The sequence below is a fragment of the Strix aluco genome, chromosome 4 (assembly GCF_031877795.1).
Source record: "Strix aluco isolate bStrAlu1 chromosome 4, bStrAlu1.hap1, whole genome shotgun sequence".
In the NCBI taxonomy this organism is placed as follows: domain Eukaryota; kingdom Metazoa; phylum Chordata; class Aves; order Strigiformes; family Strigidae; genus Strix; species Strix aluco.
The window spans coordinates 116,087,981-116,106,879 of NC_133934.1; the positions used below are offsets into that span (position 1 = coordinate 116,087,981).

Genomic DNA, 18,899 nt, shown 5'->3' on the forward strand with positions numbered 1-18,899 from the left:
AACAAGATTTTTAACTCAACACTGATCAGTATTCCAGCCTGCATTGCAGAAAGGTTTCTGAGCCTGCAAGAGAAATGCCTTTGAGAGCTGAGTCCTCAGTTCAGTGAGGACTACCTGACGCAGTCTGAAGGATGCTTTTTGTTTGCTAATAAGTACTTGGTATTTAGGCCACCTGACCTCACAGGATTTGCACATGATGCTTTTTCCTTATTTACTTTGCCACACCTAAGGACATTTTAGGTAAATAATCTGAAATGCATACTATAAGAATGTTCTTGTTCACACCCAAACTCAGGTTGTTTCACCAGAAGGCAGTTCTATCGTCTTCTTTTAGAGCTATTTAAAAACAAACTGATCATTCCACAGAGAAATCCTTTTCGTACACTTGAATGCCCGTACACATCCATGGGGAAATAATACCCTGAAATTAGTCACTTTTAAAGAAGCATTTACAGTGCTCTGATGTTGGCTTTTAAATAAGTTTTCTTTGTTATCTCTGTGCTTATTTACAGCTTCATTTAACATTAAATAGTATTTTGTACTTGCTGTAAACTTGTCTAAAAGATTAGTAAGGGTAGTTAACACATTTTTAGCTTTATTTAATCCAAAACCATCTGACTTTCAAGAGCGAAAACTGTGCATTATTCAAAGCTAAAGTAGGTGTTTAAATACAATGTGTGCTTAAGTTTACCCTTTTAAATAGGCAAATGCTCAGGAAATCTAAGCAACTATTCATTTGCCCTTGAGACTGTAGATTAGCTGCTGTCTCTGAGTAGTGGCCAAAACCCACTTGCAGTATTTATTCAATAGCACTCCTGGATTGAGTGAATAAGGTAAATGTATTTTCCAGATACTGCTATATCAATTTTATCTGAACATTGCTTTTGTGTTACACCTTGAGCATAGAAAAGCAGTCTTCAGAGTATCATCTGTTTGCTGTATCTATATATGACTCAGGCTACTGAAACAAAGAATTAACAGAATCCAATAGAACTGTTAAGCAGGTATTCTTTTATTGTCAGTGCTGGAGTCGACCTGGGGATTCTCCACCATAAGGGCTCCCAAGAATTAGCAAGGGACATCAGTTTACATACACACAAATCATACATATTCATTAGATTTCCTAGAAAGGGGTGTGTTATGATAATGAGTTCCCAGAATTCATTTGCATAATCTGAGCATGCGTAGTGAAAATAGGGTGAGGGTCTTCGGTGGTCGGGGGAGGAAGTAAGTAGTCTTCTTCACAGTGTTGGCTAGTTGACCCTCTTTCCAGAGCATGCGCTGTGAAGTCCAGGTGTCTCCCTCCTAAGTCAGCAAAATCAGTTTCCCTATAACAGGGTCTCTGTGTCTCTGTGTTAGAGCCCCCCATATCTCATTCTAGGAGTTGCCCAAGTGTCCACTGAAGGCCTAGAGTCTGCCATCAGTGATTTACGTAGGGAGCCTAACGAGTGTTTCAATCTTACCTAAACAGACAAAGGGACCTAAGGAAACAGTTGCGGAGTCAGGAGTCCTTGAGAAACAAATGAAGCAAAACACAAACAAAGCCTTCATACATCACAGTTTATTCTTAATAATTGTTAGAAATTCATTTGTTTGAGCCCTTTCATTCTTATCCACTACTGATGAATAAAATGAGAGAAAAGAGAACAATAAAAATATTTTTGAGTAATCTGCTGGCTAGAACTACTGCAAGTATGCATGGTATTAAGTGCTATTAAAGGGAAGAAAGAAGAACTCGCAGCAGTTTTCCCTCCCACTTTTTGAGTGTAATCATTGTATCCGATTTAACTTGAATTCAAGAATAAATGTAGCTGGTGTAAACAAGATGTAATTCACTGTGGGTTTAGTCTATTTAACTCTGATCCCCCTCAAAAACTGACATCAATGAAATAAAATCAAAACAAAGAAACCAAACCCAAAAGAAACAAACAAAAAAACCCCAACACAATTTACAGTTATTTAGAGAATCAGTGCTCTCTTCTGAGTAAAAATATTCTCTTTCCCCTCCAGTTCAAAAAACCCTCAAGAAACCATCTGCATCTGCAACAGTACTAATCTTTGAAGTGATACAGTGTACTCCAACCATTTTGCCAAATATCTTACAGAAACAGGACCACTGGAAGACTTCAGAATAAACCTCCTTTTATGTGTTAAAGAGAAAAACTAAAATTATTTTACTAAGGAGATTATTTCAGTTTTCATCATGTTCAATTCTTTGTCCTCAGTGTGCCATGTACTCTAATATGCAGTTTATAGTTTTTCCTGCCAAGTTCTGAGTTTTAAAGTTCTGTCCACAGCTTCTAACACTACTTTCTTCTCTAGGTCACCATTACTATTTAGTCAGGTGCTATTTGGTAGATGTTATAAATATTTTTTATGATTTTGTTAATTATTTGTAGAATAAACATCTGGAGGAGGTGAAAAGACAAGAACAAGAGTTATTGGAGGCCCAGTCCCTTCCACTAAGAAACTATTTAATGAAGAATGTCATGCCAACACTTATGCAAGGAATAAATGAATGCTGTAGGATCAGGCCAGATGATCCAGTCGATTTTCTGGTAAGGTGATTACTTTTTTTTTCTTAAAGACATCTGAATATTCATGTAGCCCCAAAGAATCTCTGTTAACATAAGGATTTACATTTTTTTCTCCACTGTCACGATAACAATTAATTAACAGTATCTGCAATTCTGGTGAGCAGTAATTATTGTGAAAATTAAAAACCCAGCAACTACTTTTTATGGGATCAGCTGATACTGTGTATCAAGTAAGGGCATAATCCAATTTTGCTAAACACTAACAGGACAAGAATCACTACCAGAATCTGTTTCTCCTTGCTCTGTGCAGTCTGCGCATCTTATATACCCTGCCAATTCTGCTGTGACAGAGGCCTGCAGAAAGGGGGTCATCACTCTCCATCCTGCTTACACCCCTCTAGGCACAACAGAACACATTACTGTAATAATGAATGAAAGCTCTTTGGTAATTCCCCTCAGAATACACAGATAAATTAATGAGTAAATCCTATAAGACATTCATAGAATAATTCCAGTTGCAAAAGACCTCAGGAAGTTATCTAGTTCAGCTTTCGGCTGGAAACAGGGTCAGCATTGCATTCAGACAAGAATTCAGATGCTCTAAAGTTATTGCTGTACTGCTGTTCTTCCTGCATTTCCTAAGAACGTTATTAACAAGTTATTGTTGTCCCTCAGATAGGGTTTGTTACTCGGTGGGCAAAAGCCAATTTCACACACAGAGCTGAGACAGCAGTTTATTCCATACTTGTGCAAAGCTGGGTGCTAGGTGGTAACTCCACAAAGCTAGCACACTGCACAGAGGAACTACAGCCCATTTATACTATTACATGATTAGTAAAAACCTATCTAAGTTTACACTCCTTGGTCCATAATTACCATTCCACTTGCTCTTGGTTAGTTATATTTAAATTAGCGTCCCTTGCCGTGTAAATTAGCACGCATGCTCCTTGCGAGGGGTGGGGAGGGGGGGGCAGCAAGGTCTTTTCAGTCCTGAATTGAGTCAGTGGTTGTGATCTCCCCCTGCTGCCTTTATTTCTCCCCCAGTTTCCACAAATTTTTGCTGACTTCATGCTTCTTGGGCAATCATCCAGCCTCTGGTGTCTTCTGGGGCAGGATGCTCACCTCTTATCAATCTTTGATCTGCTATTCAATGGTGAAGTCGTTAGCAAGGCCTGGATCCTATCAGGCTCACACAATAGAGCCACCAAGTAGGGCTTACACAATGGAGCCAGTGATTAGTGGTCCTTGTGCTTGATGAGAACCATTTGTAAGGGCTTCAAGGATACACTATCACTGTTTTAATGAAACAAAAACCAGTTTATTAACCAAGCAAAAGCTTAAAATGAAAGCATCAGTGTTGCCTGCCACTTTAGGCACGAAGGAATATTTGTTTTAACGTTTTTGCTTACTGATGAGTGACAACTACCTGTAGCTGTAGGAGCATTGAGATCTTCCCTACTAACTGCATAACTTTTAAAGACCTGTATTATCTACTCTTCTGGGTCCAGAAATCAGGCCCTAGGGTACTCCCCAGGATCTTCCATGGAGTGACAAATAGTGTCGTAATGGCTCACTTCCTTCTCTTGCCCTCGATAGAGATGGTGTGACTGTTAGTTACCAAGAGGGAGAATGAGGTGGATGGTATTTTGGATGGTATTTGTGGGGAAGGGGTATCTCTGAACTATCTGACAGAAATTACATTTTTAGAGCCATTTAATACTTGCTGCAATTTTGTTTAAAGCAACGTTATCCACTATATTTTTGTTATTTAGCATAAATTTTAAAATTGGAGGCTTGAAAATAAGTGTAACTTTGAAACTCTTCTGTTTACAGGCAGAGTATCTCTTCAAGAACAGTACTGATATTGAATGAGATAAATATTAAATCCTAACAGCTGTTGAAATTGTGAAGTAGAAAGTGAGAACATTCCTAATGGATTTTAAATAAAAATACTTAGTTTCTGAATTTATTTTTGTTTAGGCTTAATTGTGTATTCTCCATTTTTATTTCTTATACTACTACTACATTTAATATTCCTTCTACAAAAGTACCATTTACTGCACGTACTGATCAATACAGTTACACATCTGTATTTTGTATGTCTCTTTGAAACTCTGAACAATAAGAATGTGTTCTTTCTACAAAATTGTCTTACTGGATTTTTTTCAGTTACACATTTGCCAGTCAGAGAGGGACCTGGGGGTGTTGATTGACAGCCGGCTGAACATGAGCCAGCAGTGTGCCCAGGTGGCCAAGAAGGCCAATGGCATCCTGGTTTGTATCAGAAATAGCGTGGCCAGCAGGGACAGGGAAGTGATCCTGCCCCTGTACTCGGCACTGGTGAGGCCGCACCTCGATGACTGTGTTCAGTTTTGGGCCCCTCACTACAAAAAGGACATTGAATTACTCAAGTGTGTCCAGAGAAGGGCAACGAAGCTGGTGAAGGGTCTGGAGCACATGTCGTACGAGGAGCGGCTGAGGGAACTGGGGTTGTTTAGTCTGGAGAAGAGGAGGCTGAGGGGAGACCTCATCACCCTCTACAGCTACCTGAAAGGAGGGTGCAGAGAGATGAGGATGAGTCTCTTTAACAGCGTAATAAGCGATAGGACAAGAGGAAATGGCCTCAAGTTGCACCAGGGAAGGTTTAGACTGGATATTAGGAAGCATTTCTTTACAGAACAGGTTGTTAGGCATTGGAATGGGCTGCCCAGGGCAGTGGTGGAGTCCCCATCCCTGGAGGTGTTTGAGAGTCGGGTTGACATAGCGCTGAGGGATATGGTGTAGTTGGGAACTATTAATGTTATGTTAATGGTTGGACTGGATGATCTTCAAGGTCCTTTCCAACCTAGACGATTTTGTGATTTCTAGTCGAGCAATATATTCTTGACCTGATCCATAGCGGATATAGGTAGCTAGCCTGAGAAAAACTTTTCTTAACAAAAAAACCAAAAAAGAACAAAAAAAAAGTGTTTTCACTGAAAATGTAAATAAATAGAATCAGCAAGCTCTCTTATTTCCCCTCTGTGCTATCAGGAGGCAAGAAGTCACACCACACAGTCTCCTTGTGCTGCACTGAAGACTGGCTGGTAAATAGTTTATTAGCATAGTTTTGTCATAAAACCTGGGGTTTTCTTCGGTGTCAAACAAATGGGTGTAGTTCTCATTTAATTATCTTCATAATTCAGTATTTGGTATGTTTTTTACCAAGTCTTGAACAATCTAGACTTTGCAGCACGTGGCTGTCACTCCCTTTTTTATGTACCTCTTATGTACCTTTTTTATGTACCTTCATGTACCTCTCACAGAAACTGTCAATATCTATGGTGACTGAGCAAAAAGTGATAATGTATTTGGTGTGAAACATACAGGAGTTTGACAAAACAGAAAGAAAGGACTGTTTGGGAGAAGGGAGGGGGGGAAAGAGGAAGAACTGAAGGAATGATCTTGTTTTATCCATTATGTATTAGAATTTTAGATTTATTAATGCCCAATGTTCTTATTCAGATATATTAGTAATTTTACAGAGTCTTAATTGTGTTCACAATCACACAGCACAATCAGTGATAACAGCCAGAACAGGCTGCCAGTCTAAATTACCATTTACCAGGTAAGGCACTTGAAGATGAAATAATCTGTAATTTTAGAGAAATTTTTAGTTTGAGAGTCCCGGTTTTGAGTCGAGGACACTAAAAAACCTGTTTGTGTCGAGTTGTTTTAATACATTTACTTTTCTAACAAGAAATTTTTGAGCTGATCTGTAATTTTTTTTCTTTAAAATTTTATGAAATTTATGCATTCTATCACACGCAGAGCTTTCAAAAGCAATTACTGGAAAAGTATCTCTTTGCTTTGTGTGGGGCATAAAAACCAAAACAAGCCCGATGCAGGTAACAAGGTACGCAGCGCGCTGGCTCTGAAGGGGAACCCTTCACTTTCGAGGCACAGAGCGGGGGACCGCAGCGGGTTGCGCTCGGCCCGCGGCAGCCGGTTACAAACCCCACCGTGCCTCCCCGGGGCTGTCGGCAGCGGCGGCCGCCCCGCTCCTCGGCGCCTCCCCGCAGGCAGCCGGGGAGCCGCTGGCCCGGCGGCGGGAGCGGCCCACGCCAGGGCCCTTCGGGCGGCTTGTTGAGGTGACGCGAGGGCCTCTCGGCGCGTGAGTGTCCGTGGCAATTCAGGCCCGCGCCTTCCCCCGCTCGGAACCCGCCGGTGCCCAGCGACGCCCTCGCTTGCGCCGAACGCGGCGCGGCGGCCCCGAGCCACGTCCCCGCCCCGGCCGGGACGCCCCGGTCGCCTCCGGTCTCGCCCGGCATGAACCCGGCGCCGCCGCGCCGCGCCGCGCGCACGCGCCGCCTCACAGCCGTTAGCGCTTTGTTTTTAACCCGGCGCCCGTCGACCCGCCGGGCCTACAGCCCCCAGGGGGCCCCGCGGCGCCGCGGCCGCCTGAGCGTGCGCGGGCGAGTGAGCGTGCGCCGCGTGCGGGGGTGGCCGCGCCGCTGCGTCAGGCCCCCCCCGGTCTAGAACGTCGCTTTGGTAGCGTCCGGGCGCCATGTTAGAAGGCCGGAGGGGAAGAGGAAAGTGAAGCGGCGGCGGCCGGGCCTAGCGAACGGCTTTCTCCTCCTTCTAAGGCCTGACCCCGGCCCGTACCATGGTCACGATTCCCGCTTCCTGGCGGGACGAGTGACCGGTCCGGAGGCGGCAGTGGTGGGGGAGGACGAAGAAGAAGAGGAGGAGGGAGAAGGGGACGACGCGGTGGTGGTGGCGGCGGCGGCGGCGGAGGAGGAGGAGGAGGGGCCGGAGAGACGATGCCGTTGTAAGTTGGAAAGCTCGCGGAGTGTCTTACAGGCCCGTGTTCTGCCGGCCCTTACTCAGCGCTGTCCTCGCAGCGCCCCGTGCTCCCTGCCCGCTCGGGCCCTTCCTGCTGGCTTTCGCCCTTCCCCCTCCCGCCTGTCCCCCCCTCCGGTCCCGGGCTCTTCCGGTGCCGCAGTGTGAGGGGCTGTGGATCCGCTGCTCTCCGCTCAGCCCCCGAGCAGCTGCCTGTCTGCTTTCTTGTCGTGTCCCCCCGTCCCCATCGTTACGAGTCCCGAAGGAGATGCTGATGTGGCTTTTACGTTGTTGTTGTTTTCTCCTTCGCGATCTCATAGCGGCAAGCGTGAGCGGCCGGGTGGCCGTGGGGCGGGTGTCTGCGGTGGCCCTCTCCGGCCCGCTGTTGAGTCAGGCCGGAGGAAGCGGCGGAGTGCCGCACAGTTATCCCTTCCTCGCCCTGGCCGCAAAAGATGAACCTCTGTATCTCTCAAGAGTCCCGACAAAGCCTCTCCCCCCGTAGCCGCGCGAACGGTTTTCCCTGTTCCGGGGGCAGGAGAGACCCAGGCGCTGGTTCTAACAGGCGGCTCGGGCTGAGCCCGCCGTCCCTGCCGAACGCACCCGCTCCTCGGGGGCTCCCCACCGCCGAGCCGCGGCGGGCAGCGCGGCGCCGGCCCGCGCAGGCAGCGCCCCCTGGCCGGCAGTGGCGGGCGGCGGGACCCAGCCCCCCCCCCCCCCGCCATTCCGCCGCCGGGACGCCGGGGGGCTTTCTCCCTGGAAAAGCGGGCCTTGTGCTTTGGCCTTGCCGTGCTGTAACCTTGCTGGTAGTCATGAATAATGAAGTGGGACGCAATTTCATCCCAGTTTCTTCGCCGATTTCCTTCACCCCCCCCGCTTCCCCCCTCCCCCCCATTTTCTCGTCTGTTTTTTTTCCTTGCTGACGTTTTGACGGCTCCGGGTTGAGACGACAAAACTTTCAGCTCCTCAGTTCCGCAGTACATAATATTAGTGTTTTATTATCCCATATAAGTCGAGGGAACCGGCGATAGAACCGGTGGACAAGGGGCTTTTGAGAACAAGGCATGTTTATTTTATATGCTCGGTTCGGTTTTTTGGTTGGTAGTGGTTTGGGTTTTATTTTGCCATTGAAGGAAAAATACAAACAATTTGGGATTATTCGCTATTGTTTCACTACTATTATTTGGGATTATTCAGTGTTGTTTTAAATGTAAACTTTATGTGAAGAATAACAATGTTTGCCTGTTGTGCTTGTTTTATTCAGTCTAAAATACTGCTAAGTTAGTCGTGGGGTAGATAATACAAGACAATTTTTAAGAGTTTATGGCAGGAAAAATAGTGGGTGAACGCAGAAAGGAAAATGGTTATGTCAAGTAGTTTCTAATGCTCATATAATGAGGCTGCAATGTCTTTATCGATAAGTTTTGCACATGTTCATTATGGCAATGAAAAATTACCAGAAACCAGCTTTGAAGTTGGCTAGGCTTTTTGGCCTCAGGAAAATGAGAGGGTGTTTACTGTGCCTGCTTTTATTCTTAGTTTATTTTGTTGTGACTTTATAAATTCCAAATGCTTAATAACATTTTAAAGTTTGGGCTACTTTTATGAGTTGTAATAATAGCGATCTTCAACTTTGACAAGTTTGAAATGACGTGATCATTTTTCATAATGTAGATGTTTGATACTTTAAACTCTTAAATAACGTTAGTTACATTTCCTCTAATATATTGCTATTTTCAGTATAAACATTACATGGCAACTTCACTAATACAGGAGTTTTAGTTAGGAAAAGCAAAGATTTCTTGGATTCTGCATTTGTTCTGTCATTTGTATGTTTGGAATGATTGATTTTGTATTATTCAGTCAAGACTTCAAAGTGAATATTGTAATGCTAGTAACGTTAATACTTGAGTTTATGAAGTGATACTTCTAACAAGTTTAGAGGGAAAAAAAACAGGCGAGTTCTTTACAGTTGATGCTTTAATGCTTTTGGATTATAATCTTTTTGAGTGAGAGTCGAACAACCCTATGTCACTGCCAAACTTTCAAGATTACAAACAAAATACTTTTTTTTTTTTTTCCCTGACCTTTCAAGGCATCCTTTAAACTCCATTTTTTAGGGTGTGTTTACAATTGACAGGCCTAGTCAGAGCTGATCTCCCATACAATCAGAGGCTGTCATCACTCTTCACTTGAAAAGCATTAGTTCAGAGTTCTCAAGAGCTATACAGCATTGTTGGTACTGCACTGTGTGTGTATGTGTGCGTATTTCGCTTAGCAGTATGGTAAAAAAACGATAGAAACAAGCACATTATTTAAGTACAAGGCACATCAGTAGTAAGAGAGCAAACTTGGCTTCTGCTGATGCTGATAGCTGGCATTTGCAAAAGCCTTTTAATGTTTAAAAAATATACTAAATTTATCCTAAGAATTTACGTGACTTTTTGTCACGGTTCTCATTAATCTTTCTTGTGTGAAGAGATAGCAATTGCCTAATGGAAAACTCTTTAAGTGTCAGTTTTTCAAAAAAGCTGATTAGAAACTAAGATGAATGTTACAAAGATACATTTTAGTGAACTGCTAGGTACAGAATGTTCCTGTGCGTTATCTGAAACGTAAGATGCTAGGGAGAAATGAAGCTCACTAAGCTGTTGGTGTGTTTCGGTTAGGGCTAGGTTCTATGCGGAAAGGCTACTGGCTCAGGGAAGCAGCAGCTATGTTTATGTGAATTGATGATGTAGTCATTTTATATAACCTGTGCCTTTTTGACCCTCAGAATAGAGGAGCAGCACCATGAATCTGTTCCTTGTTAAGTTACTGATACTGCCTTACAGCTTCTTTACCGAACTTCCATGTCTGCTGAAATCATTGCAAAAGACTACTTTTTTTTTAACCAGAAGTGGGAAAGTGCATTGAGTCATATATCCGAACATTTAAGTGGCATAAATTTTAACTATTGTTGGTATTGGTAACTTCCATATTAGACTTTTGGTAAGTCATTAATTTTTTTTCCAGTCTTTATTGTAGACAGTCAAGCTTATTCTCACTTCTGAAGTAAGACTTTTTATATGCTTTCTTTCACTGAACTTTGCTTTAGACATATGCAAAGTCATTGTTTTCCTTGCTTTTAATTTGTGACTGTCAACTTATATGCCAGAAGTACAACACTATGTTTAAAACTGCTTGTACTGATTGGGAGTGAATAAATAGTATGTTTCTGAACAGAGAGAGCTTGTGTTTTTATAGGCTGTTTTGGAAGGAATTAAATTATTCCAAACTTTAGAAAGGATAGGACCTACTTTAGAAGAACAGTTGCCTTAAAGTGATGCCTTTGTTAATCAAGAAGAAATTAATCTAAAAATCCATACTGAGGTCTAATTTGTTAGATGTAATACAGAGGAACTGTATGCAAGTATATGTGGTTTAGCAGTAGTTTTCAGTCTTCTAATGTCACTCTTAAAAAAGACTGAGTTTATATCTGTTAACATGCAGGTACTGCACAGAACTTGGAAACCCGGTTATTTTGGACTGAGCAGATTTCACTGCTGAGACACATTAATTTCTTACAGTGAAATGCTTCATGGGAGTTCTGGTTCTTGGTTTGATACTTCCTGATATCTTCTGATTCAACCTTACTGAATTTCTTAAATTGCTACCTCTGGATTTTTTTTTTGTCTCCAGAATAGCAATAAACCTCATTTTTGGTTCAAGTGCTGCCTGCAGAGTTCAGTAGTAGGAATTTCTTTAGTTTAATCTTGAGAAATTTCCTGAAACTGTTGTTAGTAAGAATGTTGTGGATGGGTGTGTGTTTGGACACACTATCTTCACTATTCCTATGTACAAACAGAAGAGTCAGAACTGAGGAATGAGTCAAAAGTTAGCAGAATGGGTATGAATGTTCGTTCTTTTGCCATAGCTAAGTCTCTTCTTCCATAGGTCGGTTGCCTGTCATTGCTTGGATACCCGTGTTCAGATCTATTTTGGGTATCTTGAACATCTCATACTGACAGTTGAAAACTTAATTCATGGTCTAAATGATCCAGTAATTTTCTCCTAGATATTATAACTTCTGTTTGGGAAGGACAGCTGGATTGTCTTAACCACTTAAAGTGTATGTTCCCCAGTAACTGGTTTGCACATACTTCATTAAGATTTCCTGCCTAGATTTCTGAAGTTCTGTGTGGAGTGACGGTGTTAGCATTAAGCCAGAAACTTTAATCTGAAATTGCCGAAGTCCTTTGTTGGAGGAGACTTCAAAACAAGCAGATAAAACCCCCTCAAAATGCTTCCTCTGAAATCTGACACAGTGGAGCTTGCCTTTGTGAATTTAGCTCAAACTGATTGACCAGATGGTGTGATGACCAGTGTGGCTTCAGGAGTCTGACTTGGGTGTCTTACATCAGTAAATAAGAAAGACTCAATTTTACTGAGGTAATCAGTAGAGGCAAATAGAGAAGAGAGGATAATCACTGAGATTCCTTAAATTGTGTATTTTGTCTTGGTATTTGGAGGCAAGACTGAGCCAAACAAAAGTCCTGACTGAAGTTAAAAGTTTAAAGTTAACGTTCTGTGGGTTGTTTGTGCTATTTTAAGACACTTAACAGTCCGTGGTTTCTCTTGCTTCACCAAGTGCTGGCCTTATTGTCTGGACAAACTTATTTCTCATCTGAGGTTTAGTGATCCATGAAAATACATGACTTCTAGCAAAGGCAAGGATTGATGGCCAAAAGCTGGAAGGGATTTTTGCATGCACTTGGCACACATTTAGATGAGTTAGATCTTGGGTAGTTAAGATCTGTTTCAGAGTGGATGAGAGAGGAGTTTTAAACTTATGCAGGATTTAAATGGTTACAATTTGTTAAATATTTTGGCACCTGTTTTTAATATTTCAGTTGTTTGTGTTGTCTTTTATTTCTGTGAAGCATCCCAGATTTCAGGAGTATGATGATTAGATAATTTAGTGCTGATTGGAACTGTATTTTCTTTGTGGTAAGAGGCATAAAATCTTAACTCAAATAACACGATAAAAATGTAACCTGTAGAACTGAGGTAGAATATTGGGAGTGAAAAGGAAAAAGTGCTCGGAACGACAGGGGTTTCCAAGTGGGGGTAGGAAGAGGGTTAAATATAAATCATGGTTGAAAAAGAAGTTTGTGACAGGATTCTTGTTTCTTCTGAGGAGGGAGAAAGGTTCCAGTGTTGTAAAAGAAAACAATACAGTACTTGGAATTTGTATCTAACTCTGTCACCTGTGGGGCAGTGTTAAATAGATACACCTGTATTTGCTCCAAGTCTGTTTTCAGTTTACATGGATGTGTGTTCAGGGTGTAACCTGATCTTTAAAAGATGCGTTGGAAAGTTTTTTTTCCTTATCTCACAATCTTCCCCCCTTTACCTTAGAACAATGTGTAGTCACTTGCATTTGAAGGACTTTAAAAGTGTATAGCTCTGGAAACCTTAAAGCCTGGTAGAAACTTTATTCGTGGTTTGTTGTTGGTTTTTTTTTTTTTTTTTTCTTTCCCTTCCCCTTCTGCCCTCTGTAAAATGGTTCTAGCAGTGGACATATTACCAGGGTCTGTTCTTTTTAAATCAGTAGTTACTGGCAATAGTGTAAGAAAATACTGCCTACCAAAACGTTGGGTTCTGAAGAAGTCGTTTAGCTGTACTGCTGTCAGCTTAGTACAGACTACAATTTTGTGTGTGTTTGTGGGAAAAAGTACACGTGCATTTCTCTGAGATGAGGTTAATTAATATTTGAATATGAAATATTGGATTATAACACTTTAGAATTAAACCACTGTAGCTGTGCCCAACTTGCAGGTGGTTTCAATTGTCAGCATACGCTCTTCAAAAACTCAGGTCAAATCAGGGCATCAACAATAGCATGTTAAACTTTACATAATTTTCTGCAACATTACTTTGTATTTGTGACAAGTAGCTCATATTCATAGCAGAGTGAGAGCAAGATCTTTATGTGTATATGTGGTTGACTAGCAACAAATAAACATAAAAGTTCCAAACTTAATTGTCTTGGTGATGTTAAAAAGCTTTGCTTGTTTTTTGTCTGTTTGTTTGTTTTTTTTTTTTTTTAAAAAAAAGCAGGCTGTATCCGTGCTTTGAGTAGAGTGTCAGACCTTGACAAGGTCTGCCAAATCTGCCTCTGCTGTTGTCAAGATTGAGTAGCTGGCATGGGACTTTGTTGCTGTTTAATATACTTTGATTTTTTTTGTTAATGCTTAACTTCAATGACTATCAGATTTGACATACCACCAAGGTATTGACCGGCCCCCCGCTTAACTTCCCTAATCCTCTCAGGTAGAATGTTAGCATTGATACTTACCTGTCCTTTCTCTTGGAATAAATTTCATAGTTTAAACTAAGGGATTCCCCAAGTGATACATCATGACATGTCACAGATGATAACTATGTCCATATGTCTTTTCAAGAGGGGAGATACTGGAGTAGAGTCTGATTTTCATGTATTTAGGAAAAAGTGAAAGATAAGTCTAAGAGTGTTCATCATAAGTGTTTTCTGGCTAAAATGTAACATGTAAATACAACATTAAAGTTGGAAAAATCAGCACTTAAAGTTTATTTCTCAGTGATAATTTACTCTTAAGAAAGCAGCAAGCAAATGCTTTATTTGAAGTTTCTTGGTTTTGTGGGAGGTAGGGGCTGGGGAGAGAATATACCTTTACTTGTTTGTTTTACAGTAACTTACCTGACTTGCTGTCATTTAAATGAATGAACATGGGTTACCTAGCACTAGTTAATTGTATCCTTAAAGGAGTTTAACAAACTTTTTTGCCAAATACCATTTTTTTTCTGTCATTTTCCAAAGTAACTGTTCTGATACCTTCTGGTGTGCTACAGGAACCTTACACCTGCTGAAGTTAAGGCTAGTCTAAACAATTGAGCTTCAATTTAAATATTTTTAGCTGGGAATAACCTATATTCTCTTCAGTACTAATATACGTTAAAATGTAGGCTTCATTATATCTTCTGGAGTTGTAAAATCTTCTAGACGGCAGCTGTGCTGAGAATTGTTAAGTACAATCCCAGTGTTCTTATTAACTCCTCAGCCTTCAAACACAGGTGAAACTTCCGTAGGAAGGTCCTGTGCTGATGACAGCATCCTTATTTCATTCTTACAAAATACATTAATATAAAAGCAGTAGCTGTAAAAACTGTAACTGTTTTTGTGTAACAAGTCCCAAAGATGTGTATCAGGTGATTGATTTAGTAGGTGTTTAAAACTGTTTCTGTTGTGAACAGTTTCAAAGCTTATTTTGTGCCCTGTGACCATGTTCTACTGTCCCATAGAGGTTGGAGATAATAATGGTTTACATCATGTCAACATGATGTTTTGTGAAAACAGACCTGCATGTTGCGCTGCCAGGGTTATGCTGTAAACCAGATCAGGGAGATCTGATGCTTGGTTGGTTTTTATGTATTGTAATTCTGGGGGCAAGGTGATGGATTATTTTTAAATTCTCAGAAGCATGGCCCTTACAAGCAGGTGGAAGGCAAGAGGGCTCCGCCACCATTATTGACTTCAGGAGTCTGCTTCATAGAATCTGGGTCTGAGTGACATTGAGTCTTTTCTTGAAATCTAGTAACGGCGTCTGCCAGGCTGTGTTTTGCCAGTCCTGTGGATGAAGTCTAATATCTGTTGAATTGGATACAGTTTCTAGTTATGGATGACTGAAAATTACAGTCAGACCATCAGGAAATTGTTATACAAAACTAAAATATTGATTGATTTATATTACTGCTTTTAAAACCTGTAAAACTAAACCCCGAAATCTTAAATTAAAAAGCAAATTTATTTTTTCAAATTAACAGTTGGCAAAAGGGGAGAAGTTGTAGTTCAAATTTGACTACTTGCTTTGTGCTATAAGTAAAAATAATCATAATATCCAAAGGTTGTTCATGTATTGAGGCCATTTGTTTTCTGACTGCTTTTTTTTAGTAGCAGCTAAGTGGCTGAAGCTACTATTTGTGTTGACATTCATTAGGTGATTAAAACCTCTTAGCTGAAGGAAACAATGTCAAATAATGTTCCCAGATATGATTACTTGGGGGTTGTTTTTTAATGTACAGTTTTTAGTATTACTGTTCCTGCTTTGCTTTTTTTCCCTTTTGCTAACAAGTGAAGATACAAATGTGCTAGAACTTGCTTTCTGAGACACTTGCCTTGCAACTGAATTCTTGACTTAAGACAAATTACATTACTTAGAGTAGTTTTTAAATGGGTTCAACTTGTGGAAAATTATATTAAGTTTTGTTGATTCTTGTCAATTTTAAGTTCTTTTGTAATACCTAGCCTTCATGGAAATGAGGAATGAAATCCTGAGGACATGATGACAACAGATTATGGAAGTAAAAGTGAAGTTGTACTGTAGTTTTTTTACACATAATAATTTTTCAGGCTAACTACACATTTCTTGTCTTGAATGATAGAAATAGTATAACATGTATAAAGATGAAGGACTGACAACACAGCAATATACAGAGGAATGTGCCAAGAATGGGACTCTCACATAAGCTGTCAGCTTGAATTTTTGACATGGAGAATTCTCTTTTCTTTAGACTTTATGACAATTGAAGGAGATCAGACTGATGATAAAGCTTTTTGCCGTAGTAAAATAAATTCAGGGAAAAAATATATTAATACATAATCTGAATTAAAAATATTAGTTATACATTTGGTATTAAACAAAATGTTACTTTACACCTTCGAGAGGGAGTAATTTATGTAGTAAGAAGATAACTTAATGCAGATGTAATGCTTATACACAAACATTCCTTTAACTTTCAGGTAATACTTGCTTTAACTTTTGGTAAGGCTTTTTGAATAGCTGTTGATATAATAGTCATGTTTTCTGAAATGTGTATTTTGATGAGAGATCGTAATGCTTTTGTTGGTCTCTGAATGGTTGATTAATTAACAAGTTGGTTTCAGAAAAGAAGTTTTTCATTACATTTAAAACCAACGCTCTGTCATTTTCAAAAATCAAAGGTTGTGGAATAATATTCACAATTTAAAGGAAAGTTATCTGTATATCAATATGAAACTATATTAAATGCTGCAAGTAATCTTTAGAGGTTTATAAATACAGATTTATGTAGTGTATTTTTTTAAACCTGGGACGTATAAGACCAAGACTGTTCTTAAACTTAAAAGCTGTCTATCTTAAATGTTAAAGTATATAATTTATTGTACAATACTAAATATGCTTAAGAATTTTTTTAAATGGCTACCTGTTCTAGTACCAGTTTAAGAAAGTTTTAGCTCTACAGGTATGGCATGCAGTAATCATTGAATATAAACACTTGTATGTTACACAGGACCAAGTTTAGTTTTGAAACAAGCTTACTAGCCTTAAAGCTCAAACTGTTCCGAAAATAAGGCTATGTTTAAATGTAAATGTCACAAACAAATATATGCTTATTGTGAAAAACTGCATGGCAGTTTTTGATGCTGGATGCTCATCTAGGAATGCTGTTACTAGTTCTGACAATATGATGATAACTTTGCTTTTGTGTTTCTGCTCAAGTTCTTTTGTGTGGTCCCATCTCCTTGCTTGCAACGTTGAAATATGGGGGTTTAACATGAGAGTATCATCTTTGTGCTTGAGGTTTGGCTCCATATCTTTCTGTTTGGCTTGAAAAGTGCAAGGCAGGGATGCTAGAGGGCTTGTAATTGAACTGTTTACTAGTGGACTAGGTCCTAGCAGATTTAACCCATTGTGGTGGGTTAGGTTTACTTTAGGCTTACTTTCTTATTTAGAGAAATATGAAGTAAAATGACATGTTAAGGAAACGTGAGAGATGTGGAGAGGGTACTGCTTACATCCTTGGTACTTGTGCTAGACAAAGTCTAGCACAAACCTGATATTCTCCCCCTACCCCCCTCACTAAGCAAGGCTCTATGTAATATTGCCAACATAGATTGAGCTGACATTGTTTGTCTAACCATCCTGTTCTGCTGGCCAGCAGAGAAGTCAGCTTAAAGCTAACTGTATGATGCTGGTGGGCTCCAAATATACTTAGGCCTCCATATTTAGGTGAATGTTTTGAGTGTGTGAAGTCAGCTGATGTAAAAGATCATGCCTCATAGCAACTTGTAACCCTGCAATCAGTATTTAGAGTTGGAAAAAGGTAATTCTGTTGTTGGCCTTAATAACACAGATTTAACACTGATTGATCTGGGATGCAAATGCTAACAGTAGGCTTAACTTTTTATTTCCTTAGTATGTGTCTCTTGTCTGCTACTCTGATGAGAAAAAATAATTAAAAAAAAATATTTTTTGTTTTGTTTCTGTCAGTAACTTTATCTAATTGCCTTTATTAGTCCCATTACAACCCAGGGATCACAAACACAGCAACTACAGAAGCATTATGGCATTACCTCACCTATCAGTTTAGCTGCCCCCAAGGAGTTTGACTGCATGCTTACCCAGAAATTAATCGAAACCCTAAAACCGTATGGTGTATTTGAAGAGGAAGAAGAACTGCAACGCAGGTGAGTAAATACTCCCTCTAGCAGTGGTTTTCTCCTATCTTGAGGTTCATGTAGTTGACTACTGAACCCCCAGCATGTTTATGTTCTTTCAAATGTTTTCTTAAAAGCCTAGTGGAATTTTGAGCTTGACTTTTGTCGCCTTAAAAGGAGTGTCTCAGAACACAGAAAGGAATTAAAATGGCTTTTAAATTTTGGAGGCTGGCTTGCATGTTGTTTTCCCTTCATAACTGCTGTAGTGGCCCCCTATACTTTATTAAGCTTTCTAGAGTTTTTTACTCTCAGTACTGCTTTTCACTGTTCTTTTAGGTGCATGTGTTTTATGAATTAAGGTTTTATTTTGAAAATGAGTAGAATTCATATATCTAGAATGTGTGTAGGCCTTGCATGCTTGCATTTTTTCTGAGCTTAAATCACTCAAACAGCTTTAAAGGGGAAAAATTAGTGGCAGTGTTGTAAGAGTGACTTTGTTCCTGAGTGTATATATAAGATCTGTAATTAAATCTGCCATGTTACTGTAGTTGACTTACCATGTAAAGATGATAAGGGGATTAAAAAATGCTGATAATTTGGTCTAAGTTCATGACCTGTGATTCTGCTGTTATATTCACAGGATTCTAATTTTGGGAAAATTAAATAACCTGGTAAAGGAATGGATACGGGAAATCAGTGAAAGCAAGGTATGGGTGTATTTTGTGTGGAACTGCTCATACTAAGACTGCTATAAGAAAATTCCAGAATATGTTTCCAGTCTAAACGGGATGATTCTTAGTTTCGGGGATCAAATTTGATCAAATTGGAAAATCAAATAGCAACTTTGTGTAGCTTCTGTTGTTTCCAGGCAGCATCACCCTTTCAAAGTAGAACCTTGTCAGAGAAAGAAACTAATAAAAATTGGTAGTTGTAGTAGTAATTTTTGTTTCCTCTTCTACCTAGGTAGAAATATAACTTGACTCTTTTTTTTTTTTTCAAAATACATATGTATAGTACTACGTTAATTATATGCATAGATTGTTTGG

The 18,899-nt window shown here is 40.1% G+C and overlaps 2 protein-coding genes across 9 annotated transcripts in view; both read left to right on the top strand.

The window, feature by feature from the left end:
• AK7 (adenylate kinase 7) overlaps nt 1–4,641 on the top strand; it is a 28,022-nt gene extending 23,381 nt beyond the window's left edge. The window contains exons 17-18 of the mRNA XM_074821593.1: nt 2,400–2,558; nt 4,371–4,641. Of these exons, the coding sequence (XP_074677694.1) occupies nt 2,400–2,558; nt 4,371–4,409 (198 nt within the window). The 3' untranslated portion in view covers nt 4,410–4,641. The remainder of the gene's footprint in view (nt 1–2,399; nt 2,559–4,370) is intronic.
• Nucleotides 4,642–7,012: 2,371 nt separating this feature from the next.
• PAPOLA (poly(A) polymerase alpha) overlaps nt 7,013–18,899 on the top strand; it is a 47,686-nt gene continuing 35,799 nt past the window's right edge. For 3 of the 8 annotated variants that reach the window (XR_012623334.1, XM_074825063.1, XM_074825062.1), the window contains exons 1-3: nt 7,014–7,347; nt 17,713–17,883; nt 18,494–18,560. Coding sequence is in view for 7 of the 8 variants with exons in the window: in XM_074825063.1 (XP_074681164.1) it covers nt 7,340–7,347; nt 17,713–17,883; nt 18,494–18,560 (246 nt within the window). In the remaining variant the exon portion in view is untranslated. Of the gene's footprint in view, nt 7,348–17,712; nt 17,884–18,493; nt 18,561–18,899 lie in introns of all 8 variants that reach the window. The other 5 variants (XM_074825064.1, XM_074825065.1, XM_074825061.1 and 2 more) reach the window with 3 other exon arrangements.